General features: G+C 45.5%; 1 protein-coding gene across 1 annotated transcript in view; it reads right to left on the bottom strand.

Annotated features, from left to right (window-relative positions):
- The window catches only part of akt3b (v-akt murine thymoma viral oncogene homolog 3b), a 56,493-nt gene extending 38,077 nt beyond the window's left edge, over positions 1 to 18,416 (bottom strand). The window contains 5 exon segments of the mRNA XM_084318058.1: positions 1,570 to 1,574; positions 1,576 to 1,634; positions 1,637 to 1,681; positions 3,381 to 3,506; positions 17,826 to 18,416. Of these exon segments, the coding sequence (XP_084174184.1) occupies positions 1,570 to 1,574; positions 1,576 to 1,634; positions 1,637 to 1,681; positions 3,381 to 3,506; positions 17,826 to 17,871 (281 nt within the window). The 5' untranslated portion in view covers positions 17,872 to 18,416.
- Positions 18,417 to 18,741: the final 325 nt, after the last annotated feature.

An 18,741-nucleotide genomic window follows, 5' to 3' on the forward strand; every position in this document is an offset into this window, starting at 1 on the left:
CACTACAGTTAGGTTAGCTACCAGTCAACAACACCACAGCTAGGTTAGCTACCAGTCAACACAACACCACAGCTAGGTTAGCTACCAGTTAGCAACCAGTGTATGAACTGAGCAGATTAAACGTCGAGGGAACTGAGTATGTAGTGAACACTGTCTGTTCATCTAACCGTCGAGTCCCCATCACCCTAGTCCGAGTCCGAGTCATCAAGGTTGAGTCCACTCCACTCTTGGCAGTAAAAGAGCTGACATACAAATAAAAAAAAAGGTCTACATTAAACATAAATGACACAGCGGTCACCGTTTCAAAGGGAGTTTATTTACTTTTGTGACACAATAGCCAAACAAATGCACTAGCCATCGGTATCGTATGCCAAATGATTAGGGCCTATTACAAAAGACAACAACAGTCAATTAACAAGTCTGAGTCCCCGTCTGCACCTTCCCAGTCCGAATGCAGTCAGTGCAGCTCGAGTCCAAGTCCGAGTCACAACAGTGCTCAAGTCCAAGTCCCGAGTCACAACAACAAGTCCTGAAGATCAGTCCAGGACTCGAGCCCTCTACAGCAACACTGCTGGGCGCCTAGAGAGCGTCTCACGAGTCAGTAATCACCAGCCTGATCTTCACAGGTCTTTACGCCGCGCTGGAAGAAGCACAGACGACGGCAACACTACTATCACCGACGACATCCAAGAAGGGAGATCCCCCCCCCCCCCTTGAACGGCCCTTCTAAGGTTTCTCTCCTCCACACTGCCTGTGGTGCATTTTTTTTCCTATTGCTAGGCTTTAGTGAGTTTTTCCTTACCTCCGCGTGGGTACGTCTGGGAGTGTTGCATTAATTTTGCATTCATTTAAAAAAAAAAATTACTTTATGGTGTTTTTGTTTTGTTCTTTGACTTATTGTGATGTTTCTTCTTGACCCGTTTAAAGAAGACGTGTCGTCCGGCCCACATGGACATTAACCCTTTCACTGCCACACCACGACAGCCGGTTAACCCTTTCACTGTGCATACAGAAGGTTATAGCCCTTTGCTATCACACAGCCGACGGCGATGCTCCATCATTAGCATCATTAGCTCCGGAGCTAGCTAATGATGCTAATGATGGAGCATCGCCGTCGGCTGTGTGATAGCAAAGGGCCAACCTTCTGTCGTGTGGCAGTGAAAGGGTTAACGCGTGTTGTCGGCCTTACAAATCAATTCGATTCGATTTGATTTGATTTGAAGGAACAAACAAAGCAGCGTTAAGTGTAGCTCCTGGGAGGAGGGAGGGAGGAGGGAGGGAGGGAGGGAGGGAGGGAGGGAGGGAGGGAGGGAGGGGAAGGAAGGGAGGTAGGGAGGAGGGAGGGAGGGAGGGAGGGAGGGAGGAAGGGAGGGAGGTAGGGAGGGAGGGAGGGAAGGGAGGGAGGGAGGGAGGGAGGGAGGGAGGGAGGAGGGAGGAGGGGAGGGAGGGAGGGAGGGAGGGGGGGAGGGAGGAGGGAGGGAGGGAGGGAGGGGAGGGAGGGAGGGAGGGAGGGAGGGAGGGAGGGGAGGGAGGGGGAGGGAGGGAGGGGAGGGAGGGAGGGAGGCGTACCTCTCCGTCGGGGGAGTCCACGTGAAAAGTCCTCTCGATGACCGTGGTCCACTGGAGGCAGCGATGATGAACGTGTTGGGCTTCGGCCGCTCGGTCTTCATCAGCTGACATTCTGAGAGAGAGAGAGAGAGAGAGAGAGAGAGGGAGAGAGAGAGGGGGGAGAGAGAGAGAGAGAGAGAGAGAGAGAGAGAGAGAGAGAGAGAGAGGGAGAGAGAGAGAGAGAGAGAGAGAATAACTAAAGTTGAATGAGGAAAGCATTTAATCAATAAATTCTTAATGTCCTTAAAGCACCATGATGTCACCGTTATTGAACAAACGTGTCAATCAATACACACAAGAAAGGACTTCCACATGTAAAGCTGCATTATAATAGGTTATAGAACCTTTACCATCTGTAAACAATGAGGACGTTCTGGAGGCAAACTATTTTCCCAACCAAACCGCACGTGCCGTCTTTCAGGAGACACCCCAGTCGGCTAACTGATCCAGGAACAGTCTGAATGAAACCGTGCGGTGTCCAACGACCTGTCCCTGCAAGCGCCAGCGTGTCCCAGGAGTCTCTCCCCAAAGGACGGTTTTGCCCACAAGATAACATTGAGGAAGAAAAGGCGTCTGGTTTACTGCAGCCTTCAGAGTAAAGGTGTCTGGTTCAATGCATCTTTCAGAGTAAAGGTATCTGTGGTTTACTGCAGCTTTAAGCGGCAGCCTTCAGAGTAAGGTATCTGTGGTTACTGCAGCTTTCAGAGTAAAGGTATCTGCGGTTTACTGCAGCTTTCAGAGTAAAGGTATCTACGGCCTTGCCACGGGGGTTGGGTTCTTGACCTTTGACCCCGTGATGTTGGAGGCTGTGACAGGGGTGTTTTGCTTCCCGTCCGTTCCCCGGTGGCATGTGGGATGCGGGCCATGACTGACATGATTATGTAGAGCAGTGCTTCCCAATCCGCTCCTTGAAGCACCCCAGCCGTTCCATGTATTTGTTAAATTCCACCACCAGCACACCTGATTCAACTTAACTAGCCCTTTATTAGTTGAATCAGGTGTGCTGTTGGTGGAATTTAACAAATACATGGAACGGCTGGGGTGTCCCGAGGAGAGGTTTGGGAACCACTGATGTAGAGGAGCGGATGTGGGTGTGGCCAGGCGGATGGGTGTGTGCATGTGGAGAAAATTATTCATTATTAGATTGGATAAAGGGATAGTTCCAATAGAGCAGAGCGCTCGCTATACTCATATAACCAGGGTTATAGAATAACCCTACGGTCCGTCCGTCCCCTAAAAAACGGAATCATTTCAGGTAATTAACATTACATATCTCTTGTCGTGGAATTAACACAACATTATGCATACTTTTGACAATAAATAAAATAAGAATTTGTTCTTACTTGCTTGCCTGGGTAAATAAAGGTTAAATAAATGTAAAAAAAAATAAAGAAGAAAAGAAAAACGTTTATTTTTTTGGTTTTTGAAAACCGATGCCGATAATTTCCGATATTACATTTTAATGCCAATATCGGCCGATAATATCGGACATCCCTAACTAGAACACATGACCCACTAGAACACGCATACAGTAACCCACCAGAACACATGACCTACTATAGAACATATGACCTACTATAGAACATATGACCCACTAGAACACACATACAGTAACCCACCAGAACACATGACCTACTATAGAACATATGACCTACTATAGAACACATGACCCACTAGAACACACATACAGTAACCCACCAGAACACATGACCTACTATAGAACACATGACCCACTATAGAACACATGACCCACTATAGGACACATGACCTACTTGCTACAGAGAAGTTGTTGAGAGGGTAGGCCAGGTCGGCGTCCTGAGGCTTGTCCTTGTAGCCGATGAAGGAGCCGTCCGTCTTCAGCAGGAAGTAGCGCGGTCGCCAGTTCTTGATGTACTCCCCTGCAAAGAGGAGAACGTGACGTGACACGTCAGCTTTCATTCTGCAACAGGCACCTTCAGTGACCCTGCTGTGTGTGGCGTGGCGTGGCGTGGCGTGGCGTGTATTTAAGCATTACATCACGCGAAGTCGTGTGTTATACTCAATAGATCACGATTAGGCCCGACGCGCAGCGTGATCTAATGAGTATAACACACGACTTCAAGTGATTTAATGCTTTTATACAATGGCCGAATTCACCCAACCTTATTGCTATACAATAAACACACAGTAATTGAAGCATAGTGGAGATGTATTCACAAAACCATCCACAGAGAAAGTAGATCCAATAGTAGATCCAAGTCTGACATTTTTTTCTTTTTAATAAAAATCGACTGCCATTTTATTATACTTTTTTTTTAAGTCCGCAATTTTTCTTTTGTTTCACAATGGGTCATGACAAACCAATTACATAAACCAACATGTAACGAACTAACATATTCCAGTTGACTATCTTTTTTGGAGGATTCGTTCAAAATATATTCATACTTCCATTTGTCCATCTATGGCGGACTCATTCAGAAAAAGTTATTCGGTTGTGGGAGGGATCTGGGGTCACGTGGAGTGTGTGTTATACGAAATAACAACGGCTAACTCAGAATCAAGATATTTGCATGCCATTGTATAAAGGTCTACAGACACCTTTACTGACCCTGCTGTGTGTGTGTGTGGCGTGGTGTGTATAGGTCTACAGACACCTTTACTGACCCTGCTGTGTGTGTGTGTGTGTGGCGTGGTGTGTATAGGTCTACAGACACCTTTACTGACCCTGCTGTGTGTGTGTGTGGCGTGGTGTGTATAGGTCTACAGACACCTTTACTGACCCTGCTGTGTGTGACCTCAGGCTGAGCCCAAACGTTCGGACGTTCGGACCTTTCTTCGTTACGTTGGCGTTCGAATTCTAAATCAACATTAGAATTTTAAATAAAATATTATTATTATATATATCTTTTTTAGGTGTCTATTCATTCTGTTTAAACCAATAATAATAATAATAATAATAATAATAATAATAATAATAATAATAATAATAATAATAATAATAATAATAATAATAATAATAATAATAATAATAATAATAAATTAAATTTGTACCGCACTTTATATTTGTGAAAATCTCAAAGTGCTACAGGAGATAAAGATAAAAAGTTAAATGAATAAAACAATTAAAATGAATAAAACAACCAATGAAATGGAAGAACATAAAAATAAAAAAAAATTAAATAATAATAAAATGAATAGAAGTAAAAAAGAAAAGTAAAAGAAAAATTCTGGCAAAAGCCTTGTTAAAAAGAAATGTTTTTAGGCCCGAAAGGTTTTAAAAGCCTCGACGGACTGTGATGCTCTCAGGTGGATGGGGAGAGCGTTCCACAGTCTGGGTGCGGCAGAGCAGAAGGCTCGATCGCCCATGGTGTGCAGCTTAGTCCTGGGGGCTTTGAGGAGGTAGGCTGTGCCGGAGCGGAGGGAACGTGAGGAGGACTGGGGGGTGAGGAGTTCCTTGAGGTAGGCAGGGGCACCACCGTGTACGCACTGGTGAGTGAGGAGGGAGACCTTGTACTCAATCCTGTGTTCCACGGGGAGCCAGTGAAGTGATCTGAGGGTGGGGGTGATGTGATTGTATTTGCGCACCCTCATCGTGGACGAGTTTCTCCGAATCTGCCAGGGTGAGTGAGGAACGGAGTTTAGTGATGTCTGCCAGGGTGAGTGAGGAACGGAGTTTAGTGATGTTTCTGAGGTGAAAGAAAGAGGTCTTGCAGAGGTGTTTGATGTGAGTTTCGTATGTGAGGTGGGGGTCCATTGTCACGCCCAAGTTGGTGACAAGGGTGGAGAGGGGAATGTCCTGACCGGAGAAGGAGATGGTGGTGATGGTGGATGACCGGACCTGGTGTGGGGTACCGATCAGCATGGCTTCTGTTTTGGAGCTGTTGACCTGGAGAAACCTGTGGTTCATCCACGCCTTAGTCTCCTCCAGGCAAGCGGTCAGTGTGGGGGGTGATGAAGGTGAAGATGGTGAAATCCGGATATACAGCTGGGTGTCGTCAGCATAACAGTGGAACGACACACCGTGCCGGCTGATGATGTGGCCGAGGGGGAGCATGTACAGGGTGAACAGCAGGGGCCCGAGGACGGATCCCTGGGGGACACCGCAGGTGATGGGGTGGTTGGAGGATGTTGCGCCTCCAAGGGAGACACACTCAGTCCAACCAGCCAAGAGGGACTGGAACAAGCCAAGGGCTATGTCGCGGAGTCCGACCCCAAAAAATTAAGGGCGGCTAGGTGGTGTAGTGGGCAAGGCACTCACCACCAATGTGGAGACGCTGGGTTCGCGTGTTCGAATCCAGCTCTCCACATTGTTTTCAGTTTGGCTGGTCGTCCGTACTAATACAATTGGCAGTATTAGAGGGTGGGAAACTGATGGGTGGGGATCGGGCGTTGTGGACAGCGACTCCTACAGGTCGGTTGGTGCGCCTGCGCAGTAGAATCAGGAAGTGTCGGGGGCAGCGTGAGCCTCCCACGCGTTACTCCTCGCCACTGAGAGATCGAGCTGCGCAGGTGAAAAGATGCGACTGCTGTTACCTCAAGTACCGGAGGGGACTTGTGCTATGTATGACTTAGTCCACATTGCAGCCGGCTTGTGGGAGGCAAGAAACAGCGTTCGTGACAGGGGAGGGTTGAATTGGATGATACGAAATTGGGATGGGAGAAAATATAGAAAATGGGAGAAAAAGTGGATAAAAAAAAATATATATTAAATGGGTTTTTTCTTCACAATTTCAGATAAAGATTAGGCTAGACTAATATTATAGTATTATACTATTATAGTATATGACTCCTCATAAAATGTTTAATAAAACATCATAAATGATGTAGCAGCCTATCTGCATCCGCTTGGCGCTCCATCAAGACGTCACCATCACTTTCGTACCAACCGTGCCCTTATTGGATTATTTATGTTGACGAAACTGATGAGTTATTCATTAAAGAAAGTTGATTTAATAATAAAAAAATAAAGATTTAATCAGATGAATCCCTTTATTCAAATTGAGGATTTAGTTTGAGGATATACATTTTTTTTTAAATAAATTCTAATTAAAAACGAAGGTTCAAACGTCTGTTCGAAAAAACCCTGACAAAGTTCGAAGCCCAAAAACAGGCTTCGGGGACAGCTCTAGTGACCCGGCGTGGTGTGTATAGGTCTACAGGCACCTTTGATTGATTGATTGATTGATTGATTGAAAACTTTATTAACAGATTGCAGAATGGGTACAGTACAGTACAGCTCAATACACACAATTGTTAAGGGGATGCAGACCAGAGAAAGACTTTCGTCTTGTTTACATCAGGGTCCCCCATTTTCAATTCATCCAGACATTTATGACACACATGTACTGTTTCATCCAGACATTTATGACATACAAGATATACAAATATACAGTACTGTTTGAGAGAAAGAGATCATAAAAAAACATTGGACATTTACCGGGGCCAGTTTCGAATTGCAGCCACCCGTAGGTGCTCTTTGAGGGCGGTTTTGAAGGAGGGTAGACTAGGGATTCAAATTATTTTACGGCTGTGGGTAGGGCGTTCCACATTGTTGTGGCAGAAACGTGTTTAGTCCCTTGTTTGAGCCGAATCTTGGTTGAACATGATTTGTGGAGCTCCCTCTGGTGTTGTGGTCGTGACCTTTGGGAAGTATTTCGACATGTACATGGGCATCTTAGTGGTGTAGTGTATCTTGTAGACCAGGCCCATTGCAAGTTGCTGTACTCTGTCGTCTACTCTAAGCCATCCTAGGTTGTCAAAGTGGGCAGGGGTGAGGTGGGTTCTAGGAGTAAGGTCAAGTAGTAGTCTGACCAGTTTGTTTTGAGATGTTTGTAATCTTGTTTTTAGGGCCTTTGAGGTGCTTTGGTACCATGAGGTGCAAGCATTGTCGTAGTACCCTTGAATGAGTGCTCCTGCCAGAGTCTTCAGTGTATTCTTGTTGACCAGAGAGGAGATCCAGTACAAGAATATAGTTCGTTGGTTGACTTTTTTTTATTACATTGGATGCCATTTTGTCACAGGAAAGATTTTCCTCTAGGATGGAACCCAGGTAGGTAATTTCATTTGACTATGAATGGAATGTATTGTGGGTTGACATCTCCATAGATTGGGGGCGACAGTAGCTCAGGAGGTAAAGCGGTCGTCTGGTAATCGGAAGGTTCCCGGTTCGATTCCGGCTCCTCAAGCGTCCTTGAGCGAGACACTCCTGACTGCTCCCAACGAGAGACACTCTGCTCCCAACGAGAGACACTCTGCTCCCAACGAGAGACACTCTGCTCCCAACGAGAGACACTCTGCTCCCAACGAGAGACACTCTGCTCCCAACGAGAGGGCTGTACCGAATAGTTCGAAGCTTCGTTCATAATGTTGACATTCGAATTCTAAATCAACATTTGAATATTTTATAAAATAAAAAAATATGTATGTTTTTTATATATATTTCTTACGTCTATTCATTCTGTTTAAACCAATGGGTTTTTTCTTCACAGTTGCAGATAAAGATTAGGCTACACTAATATTATAGTATTATACTATTATAGTATATGACTCGTCATAAAAATGTAAATAAAACGTTTATCATAACATTCGTGTGTATTCATAAAAGTCCACAAATAAACAAACTATTAAACATTTGTTAATGATGAATAGGCTTCACTTTAGATTAGGGCACACAATAGCATCTGCAAATGATTTATAGATGTTTTATGAATGGCTTAACAAATAATTTGTCGAACATGAACAGATAAATGGAGGTACAGTATAGTCGTTTTTTCATATCCATTTTTCAAAGCATCTACAAATGTGTTACTACACACATTAAACAACATTATTTAATGATGAACAAATCAAGCACAAACAATGTTGATAATGAGTTATAAATAATGTAGAACTAATTTGTAAATGTTATACAAATATAGTTATAAATGATTTAATAATAATTTACGAATGTATATAAATGATTTGTTCATTATCTACAAATACCTTATAAAGGTCTTATAACTGAGTGTTATTATAAAGTGTTACCGAAGCGGTGAATGTTAAAAAATGACATTCGGTACAGCCCTACGAGAGACACTCTGCTCCCAACGAGAGACACGACTGACCGCTGCTAACAAGCAGGTCGGCACCTTGCCCGGTCGCCTACGCTGTCAGAATCTGTGAATGAATGGGTGAATGTGAAGCATAAGTTATAAAGCACTTTGGATAATATCAGTGGTGGAAGAAGTACACAGTTCCTTTACTTAAGTAAAAGTAGAAATACCCAGATAAATGAGTACTCTGGTAAAAGTCCTCCATTCAAATTCTACTTAAGTAAAAGTAGAGAAGTATTTGCTATTGAATGTAATTAAGTATCTAAAGTGAAAGTACACTACATAACGTTTGTGTATTCCAGTGCTTGGGAGCATTCAATCCTCGATCCATTGACCTCTAAAAGTGATGTTAAAGTGGTATGTGGTCCAGTTATGCTGCTCTGATGAAGGGTTATGTTAAAGTGGAATGTGGTCCAGTTATGCTGCTCTGATTAAAGGTTATGTTAAAGTGGTATGTGGTCCAGTTATGCTGCTCTGATGAAGGGTTATGTTAAAGTGGTATGTGGTCCAGTTATGCTGCTCTGATTAAAGGTTATGTTAAAGTGGTGTGTGGTCCAGTTATGCTGCTCTGATTAAAGGTTATGTTAAAGTGGTGTGTGGTCCAGTTGTTCTGCTCTGATTAAAGGTTATGTTAAAGTGGAATGTGGTCCAGTTATGCTGGTCTGATTAAAGGTTATGTTAAAGTGGTGTGTGGTCCAGTTATGCTGCTCCGATGAAAGGTTATGTTAAAGTGGTATGTGGTCCAGTTATGCTGCTCTGATTAAAGGTTATGTTAAAGTGGTGTGTGGTCCAGTTATGCTGCTCTGATTAAAGGTTATGTTAAAGTGGTATGTGGTCCAGTTATGCTGCTCTGATTAAAGGTTATGTTAAAGTGGTGTGTGGTCCAGTTGTTCTGCTCTGATTAAAGGTTATGTTAAAGTGGTATGTGGTCCAGTTATGCTGCTCTGATGAAAGGTTATGTTAAAGTGGTATGTGGTCCAGTTATGCTGCTCTGATGAAAGGTTATGTTAAAGTGGTACGTGGTCCAGTTATGCTGCTCTGATTAAAGGTTATGTTAAAGTGGTACGTGGTCCAGTTATGCTGCTCTGATTAAAGGTTATGTTAAAGTGGTACGTGGTCCAGTTATGCTGCTCTGATTAAAGGTTATGTTAAAGTGGTACGTGGTCCAGTTATGCTGCTCTGATTACGTCCTCTTGATGTGCTTCAAATGTAAAAGTACATAATCTTCATAAATCTTTGCCATGTTTTTTCTATGCAAAATATTGTTCTTCAAAGTAACTAGTAACTGATGGGGTTCAGATAAATGTAGAGTAAAAAGTACAATATTTCCCTTGAAATGTAGTGGAGTAAAAAGTATAAAGTTCCCTAAAATGAAAATACTCACGTAAAGTACAAGTAGCTTGAAATTGTACTTAAATAAAAGTACCTAGTTACTTTCCACCAGTGAATAATATAATATATATAATATAAGATAATGTACCATAGATGAAACAGAGCGTGAAGCCAACAGGAGAGGTGTAGCCGGTGAGGAGGTGTCGATCCTCTTTCACATAATGCACAGAGGGAACATAATGTGTCGAGGTTGCTGCTGGATCATCAAACTCACCTACTGTCAAACATCTAAACCAGGGATCAGCTACCTTTTTGATACCAAGTGCCATTTTAAAATGTTCTTGTTAGGGCTGCCGGGTAGCGCAGCGGACTAAGCGTCTGTCTAACACCACAGAGCCAGTGGGATCGAATCCGGCTGTGGTGCCTCCGGCTTGGCCGACCGTCCACACTAACACAATTGGCAGAGTTAAGAGGGTGGGAAACCCGGCGAGGGTGGGTCCTGGTCGTTGTAAACAGCGACTCCTACAGTTCGGTCGGGGCGCCTGCACAGCGAGGGAAGGATCTGGGGGAGGTAGTGTGATCCTCCCAATGCGTTACACTTCCCCAGTGAGAGTCCGCGCTGCCAGGTGAAACGAAGCGGTGGGCTGGGTACACATGTGTCGGAGGAAGCATGTGATAGTCTCCGCCCTCCCAGACCGACGGTAGGGGGTAGAGTGCGGAACGACCAGGAAGCGTCTATGCCTTCTACAACGCTGTTCGGTTTCCGGGTTCCTCTGATTGGCCACTAAGCCCACGTGACCCTACGCTAGCACGCCCCCCTTATCGCCGCCAGTTATCGCGTACGCCCGCGCATGCGCATGAGCCGCGACAAGCGCCTTCAATGACAGAGCTCTCATATTTGCGAATGCATAAACTATATCTTAAATTATGGCTATGTGTCTAATATGGCCGTCGCTTATCAATGACTTGTTTTGTTTACATCAGGGTGAACGCTGTTGCATTCGCAAATATGAGAGCTCTGTCAATTGATAAGCAATGGCCATATTAGACACAGAGTCTAACCCTAACCTTCTGATTACCAGACGACCAGCTCTACCTCCTGAGACACTGTCTAACCCTAACCTTCTGATTACCAGACGACCAGCTATACCTCCTGAGACACTGTCTAACCCTAACCTTCTGATTACCAGACGACCGCTCTACCTCCTGAGCCACTGTCTAACTCTAACCTTCTCATTACCAGACGACCATCTCTACCTCCTGAGACACTGTCTAACACTAACCTTCTCATTACCAGACGACCATCTCTACCTCCTGAGACACTGTCTAACTCTATCCTTCTGATTACCAGACGACCGCTCTACCTCCTGAGACACTGTCTAACCCTAACCTTCTGATTACCAGACGACCGCTCTACCTCAGGAGGTAGAGCGGTCGTCTGGTAATCAGAAGGTTAGGGTTAGACAGTGGCTCAGGAGGTAGAGCGGTCGTCTGGTAATCAGAAGGTTAGAGTTACAGTAGACAGTGTCTCAGGAGGTAGAGATGGTCGTCTGGTAATCAGAAGGTTAGAGTTAGACAGTGGCTCAGGAGCTAGAGCTGGTCGTCTGGTAATCAGAAGGTTAGAGTTAGACAGTGGCTCAGGAGGTAGAGCTGGTCGTCTGGTAATCAGAAGGTTAGGGTTAGACAGTGGCTCAGGAGGTAGAGCTGGTCGTCTGGTAATCAGAAGGTTAGAGTTAGACAGTGGCTCAGGAGGTAGAGCTGGTCGTCTGGTAATCAGAACGTTAGGGTTAGACAGTGGCTCAGGAGGTAGAGCTGGTCGTCTGGTAATCAGAAGGTTAGAGTTAGACAGTGGCTCAGGAGGTAGAGCTGGTCGTCTGGTAATCAGAAGGTTAGAGTTAGACAGTGTCTCAGGAGGTAGAGCGGTCGTCTGGTAATCAGAAGGTTAGAGTTAGACAGTGGCTCAGGAGGTAGAGCTGGTCGTCTGGTAATCAGAAGGTTAGAGTTAGACAGTGGCTCAGGAGGTAGAGATGGTCGTCTGGTAATCAGAAGGTTAGAGTTAGACAGTGGCTCAGGAGGTAGAGCGGTCGTCTGGTAATCAGAAGGTTAGAGTTAGACAGTGGCTCAGGAGGTAGAGCTGGTCGTCTGGTAATCAGAAGGTTAGGGTTAGACAGTGGCTCAGGAGGTGGAGCTGGTCGTCTGGTAATCAGAAGGTTAGAGTTAGACAGTGGCTCAGGAGGTAGAGCGGTCGTCTGGTAATCAGAAGGTTAAGGTTAGACTGATTGATTGATTGATTTTTATTGTGGAGTAAAAGACAGCATCCAAGGGATAAAAACATGAGAAAGTGCAAGCACTTATTCCCATCATGGTCCCTGATTTTGGACATGGACAGACATCAACATAAAACATAGAGCATCATAATAAAACATAGAGCATTATAATAAAACAGAGCATCATAATAAAACATAGAACATCCACATAAAACATGAACCTGTATTTCACTTCTACATATACTATCAAGAGACTAACAGAGACGCCCTACCCGCTCCTTCCTAGACGTGGCTATACTCTACATTTCACTGGCTAGCCATTTCTTTGTGGCACGTCTAAAGCTTCCCCCCTCTTCAATGCTTTTCAGGGCCACTGGAAGCTTGTTCCACTCCAATGCCGCAGAATATAAAAAAGGTATTCGTGCCCATTAATGAGTTGAATTTTGGAAGAATAAAATCTGCTCCTTCTAGTAGAATATGAACGATTGTCACGGAAGCGATTTAAGTAATTGGACAAATATTTGTGTCTCAGGAGGTAGAGCGGTCGTCTGGTAATCGGAAGGTTAGGGTTAGACAGTGGCTCTGGACGCAGAGCGGTCGTCTGGTAATAAGAAGGTTCCCGGTTCAATTCCGGCTCCTCCCGGTGTCGAAGTGCCCTTGGGTAACTGCTTCCGATGAGCAGGTTGGCACATTGCATGGTTGCCTCCGCCGTCGGTGTGTGAGTGAATGGGTCAATGTGAGGCATAAGTTTGACACACTGTATCTGCAGATACTATATCTTTTTTTTTTGATCCACTTTTTCTCCATTTTCTATATTTTCTCCCATCCCAATTTCGTATCATCCAATTCAACCCTCCCCTGTCACGAACGCTGTTTCTTGCCTCCCACAAGCCGGCTGCAGTGAGGACTAAGTCATACATAGCACAAGTCCCCTCCGGTACTTGAGGTAACAGCAGTCGCATCTTTTCACCTGCGCAGCTCGACCTCTCAGTGTCGAGGAGTAACGCGTGGGAGGCTCACGCTGCCCCCGACACTTCCTGATTCTACTGCGCAGGCGCACCAACCAACAGATACTATATCTATACCTGTACATATCCCTTACTCCCCCACCACCCCAATAACAGCCTGTTTCAGCTGCTGAGGTCAGGCAGACGCCTGCGAACCCCAGCTACTAGGACAGAGAGGCTTAGGCTTAGCTTCTTCCCCCAGGCCATCAGAGTCCTGAACAATGAACATTGAGTACCACAGAACACTGAACTATCCACACATAAGCACACACGAGCACACACACGACACGCACGCTGTGCACGCTCACACACTAGCAGCCACTTAACACTTTAACATGAGCGGGCACACACTCATGCGCACACACTCACACTTATTGCCAAAAGGAAAGGCCACTTAAATCAGTAGTAGCAACAGTAACAGTGTATTGCACTACCAAAGCTACCTAGCATGTCCTATATGCTCTGTAAATAACTATGTACAGATACCGATTTTGATGTCACACCATGTTACCTGTTACCTGTTACCTGTTATTGCACAATGTTTTTGTATCGGATTCTATTATATGTTGTACCCACTGTATTTGCACATCGTTGCGGGCAAGACCACCCGCATTTCATTGTATACTCGTATGCCGTGACAAATAAAACTCTTGACTTGACTTGACTGTACCTACTCTTACTAGTTACACTGCTGCCCAGTATGACTGACACTACCATACTGTCTTTATACCTGTATCACTAACTAACTATACATATTAATATTACAACTCTCTACATACATCTGATTAGCACTATTACTCAGTAGTACTAATTGATATATCTTGTACCCAGTTTTAATCACCTGTACATTGTATATTACTGTTGCACTTTACTGTTACATTTGCACTCTGGTTGGATGCCAAAACTATTTTCGTTGTACTGTACTTGTGCTGTATGATGACAATACATTCTAAATCAAAGTTGTAAAGTGCTTTGGATAAAAGCTGCTATATAAATGCAGTCCATTCAGCATTTTAACATACGTACACAGGTACACCTGCCGAGCAAAGCCTGTACACGCACGTCGGTGCTAAGGTGCACCGCCTCTTGACACAGTAAGATATCAACTAACACAGACATTGTTGAGGTCTTGTTGAGGTTCAAATACAACACAAAACGACATTTAGAAGCGGCGGGAATGCAGACAAAAGTCAATTGAAAGACGCAAACAACTTGGCTCGGTGGGGGGGAGCATTGCCCCTCGCCCCTCTACTGGGTCGGGCCCAATCAGATTCAAGATGCCCGTGTCGCTGAGTGCTGGACCCCGCGTGGGACGGACCTGGGATGCGGGGGAGCCCGGTTTCTAGGGGGGGAGGGTGGGAGGTTCCTCTGGCGGGGGTCTGGGAAGATGAGCGCAGCCGAGCTCAAGGGGCCTACATCATTGTACTGTTGTGTTATTGATGTTATTGTATATGTTGTGTTGTATGTCTATGAGTGTTCAATAAAAATGTAAGTTTAAAAAAAAAGAAAGACGCAAACAAGACGTGGCTTTGCTCAAGGTCGCTCGAGTTGAAATTCACCTGGCAATACGGAGAAAATATAGGTTTCAAGGGACCAGTGCTTTTTTTCCATTGTTGTCAAAAGAGGTAATTTGGGTCAACTGAGCTTCCGTAGAAGGTCGGCACAGGGCAAACTAGGGACACCGACCTGCGTGACGGGAGGCACGCTGGAAATAATGTTTATGAAAAGTCTTCATACATCCACTGAAAAACATAGATCAAAAGATCGAGCTCTGGGTTTTAAGAGTCGACGTTGGACTGTTTTCCAGCGATGTTCGTACCCGAACACGTACTAGGGCTGCCCCGTTAGGGCAAAGATTCTCATTGATATTGAAATCACGATTATTATAACATGATTACTCATTGATTTGAGATCATTATATGACAACCAGTGAATTTGTTTTACCTTTCTTCTCGACTGGCTGCCTTTCTGTCATCTTCTACAAGTTACCAAAGGCTGCCTTTCTGTCATCTTCTACAAGTTACCAAAGGCTACCTTTCTGTCATCTTCTACAAGTTACCAAAGGCTGCCTTTCTGTCATCTTCTACAAGTTACCAAAGGCTACCTTTCTGTCATCTTCTACAAGTTACCAAAGGATGCCTTTCTGTCATCTTCTACAAGTTACCAAAGGCTGCCTTTCTGTCATCTTCTACAAGTTACCAAAGGATGCCTTTCTGTCATCTTCTACAAGTTACCAAAGGCTGCCTTTCTGTCATCTTCTACAAGTTACCAAAGACTGCCTTTCTGTCATCTTCTACAAGTTACCAAAGGATGCCTTTCTGTCATCTTCTACATGTTACCAAAGGCTGCCTTTCTGTCATCTTCTACAAGTTACCAAAGACTGCCTTTCTGTCATCTTCCACAAGTTACCAAAGGCTGCCTTTCTGTCGTCTTCTACAAGTTACCAAAGACTGCCTTTCTGTCATCTTCTACAAGTTACCAAAGGCTGCCTTTCTGTCATCTTCTACAAGTTACCAAAGGCTGCCTTTCTGTCATCTTCTACAAGTTACCAAAGACTGCCTTTCTGTCGTCTTCTACAAGTTACCAAAGACTGCCTTTCTGTCATCTTCTACAAGTTACCAAAGGCTGCCTTTCTGTCGTCTTCTACAAGTTACCAAAGACTGCCTTTCTGTCATCTTCTATAAGTTACCAAATGCTGCCTTTCTGTCATCTTCTACAAGTTACCAAAGACTGCCTTTTTTATAAAAAAGTGTATCTACTTTTTCTCCTCCTTTTTTCTGTGATTTTTTCCCCATCCCAATTTATCTCACCTGCCAATTCTCCCTCCCCTGTCTTGAACGTTGCTCGCATATGCCCCCCACTGGTCGGTTGTAGGGAGGATAGAAGCCTTGCATCACGTGTCCCCTCCGATACACGTGGAGGCAGCCTGTCACATCTTTTCACCTGCCAGCGCGGACTCTCATTGGCGAGGTGTAACGTGTGGGAGGCTCACACTACCCCCGCCATTTCCTGTCTCTGCTGTGCAGGCGTCCCCCAACCGACCTGTAGGAGTCGCTGTCCACAACGTCCAGATTACCACCCATCGACTTCCACCCGCTAACTCTGCCAATGAGTTAGTATGACGGCCGGCCCAAGCCGGAGGCAACGCCGACAGCCGGAGTCGAACCCGGTGTCTCTTGCGTTGGTGACAAGCACAATGTCCGCTGCGCCACCCAGCCGCCCAAAGGCTGCCTTTCTGTCGTCTTCTACAAGTTACCAAAGGCTGCCTTTCTGTCATCTTCTACAAGTTACCAAAGGCTGCCTTTCTGTCATCTTCTACAAGTTACCAAAGGCTGCCTTTCTGTCGTCTTATACAAGTTACCAAAGGCTGCCTTTCTGTCGTCTTCTACAAGTTACCAAAGGCTGCCTTTCTGTCATCTTCTACAAGTTACCAAAGGCTGCCTTTCTGTCATCTTCTACAAGTTACCAAAGACTGCCTTTCTGTCGTCTTCTACAAGTTACCAAAGGCTGCCTTTCTGTCGTCTTCTACAAGTTACCAAAGGCTGCCTTTCTGTCATCTTCTACAAGTTACCAAAGGCTGCCTTTCTGTCGTCTTCTACAAGTTACCAAAGGCTGCCTTTCTGTCATCTTCTACAAGTTACCAAAGGCTGCCTTTCTGTCATCTTCTATAAGTTACCAAAGGCTGCCTTTCTGTCATCTTCTACAAGTTACCAAAAACTGCCTTTCTGTCATCTTCTACAAGTTACCAAAGACTGCCTTTCTGTCATCTTCTACAAGTTACCAAAGACTGCCTTTCTGTCGTCTTATACAAGTTACCAAAGACTGCCTTTCTGTCATCTTCTACAAGTTACCAAAGGCTGCCTTTCTGTCATCTTCTACAAGTTACCAAAGGCTGCCTTTCTGTCATCTTCTACAAGTTACCAAAGACTGCCTTTCTGTCGTCTTATACAAGTTACCAAAGACTGCCTTTCTGTCATCTTCTACAAGTTACCAAAGACTGCCTTTCTGTCGTCTTATACAAGTTACCAAAGACTGCCTTTCTGTCATCTTCTATAAGTTACCAAATGCTGCCTTTCTGTCATCTTCTATAAGTTACCAAAGACTGCCTTTCTGTCGTCTTCTACAAGTTACCAAAGGCTGCCTTTCTGTCATCTTCTACAAGTTACCAAAGGCTGCCTTTCTGTCATCTTCTACAAGTTACCAAAGGCTGCCTTTCTGTCATCTTCTACAAGTTACCAAAGGCTGCCTTTCTGTCATCTTCTACAAGTTACCAAAGGCTGCCTTTCTGTCATCTTCTACAAGTTACCAAAGATGTTGTGGCCACGAGCTGAAACCTGAGGGGATGGAGGGGTGGAGCGCAGCGCTGTGAAGGAAGGGTGCGCTGCATTTACAAACACAAGGCTAAATGAGAGCAACACGGCATGCGGCACAATAATCGTTTTATCTTGAGATCTTCATGATCGTGGACACAATTTAAATTGAAATCGCCCAGCCCTAACATGCACACACACACACATGCACACACACACGTGAATGCTCACCTCGTTTCTGGACCCAGCCCTCCTTGACGACGTTCTGATCGCTCATGGTGGCGTCTTCTTGTCACTCGTCCCAGTGTGGTGACCCCGCAGGGAGAGGGGGGGGACCCCGCAGGAGGAGGGGGGGGGGACCCCGCAGGAGGAGGGGGGGGTGACCCCGGAGAAGGAGGAGGAGGGGGGGGGGGGGACTGATGCTGAGTCGACTGCCCCTCTGTCTGTCTCCTAAACACACACTCTCTCTGATCGTACCTATCTATCTCCACTTCTCTCTCTCTCACACTCACTTTCTCTCTCTCTCTCTCTCACTTTCTCTCTCTCTCTCTCTCGCTCGCTCACTTTCTCTCTCTTTCTATCCAACCCACTGGACTTTCTCTTGCAGTCTTTCAAAAGAAAACGTTTTCTCTCCTCCTTGTGTCTTGCTTCTCCCCGTCCCTGGAACCTACCTCACCTCTCTCTCTCTCTCTCTCTCTGTCTGTCTCTACTTCTCTCGCTTCCCCAACCTGCACACCTAAATCGCTCTCTCCCCCTCTACCGCACTCTCTCTCCGTCTCCTCTCTCCAGATTCTCTTTCTCCGTCTCTCCTCTCCTCGTCTCCTCTCCTCGTCTCCTCTCCTCGTCGGTGCGGGCGCTCCGGCGGTGACTCAGCCTGGAAGGAAACAGAGGAGAGGGTGTGTTGGATCGTTCTCTCTCTCTCTCTCTCTCTCTCTCTCTCTCTCACCTCCTTTACAAACACTTTACGTGAGAGCCGGAGTCATTGTTAAGACCCAGAGCTTCCTGTCCCTCCCAGCCGGCCTGACCCCCCCCCCCCCCCCCCCCTGTCGCCTTTCCGCCATACAGAGACCAGGGCCGAGAGGTGCTGGAACCGTGCTGTTCTAGTGCTGTGTTAAGATGGAACAGTGCTGTTCTAGTGCTGTGTTAA

The sequence above is a fragment of the Notolepis coatsorum genome, assembly GCF_963971535.1.
Source record: "Notolepis coatsorum genome assembly, chromosome: 7".
Classification (NCBI taxonomy): Eukaryota; Metazoa; Chordata; class Actinopteri; order Aulopiformes; family Paralepididae; genus Notolepis; species Notolepis coatsorum.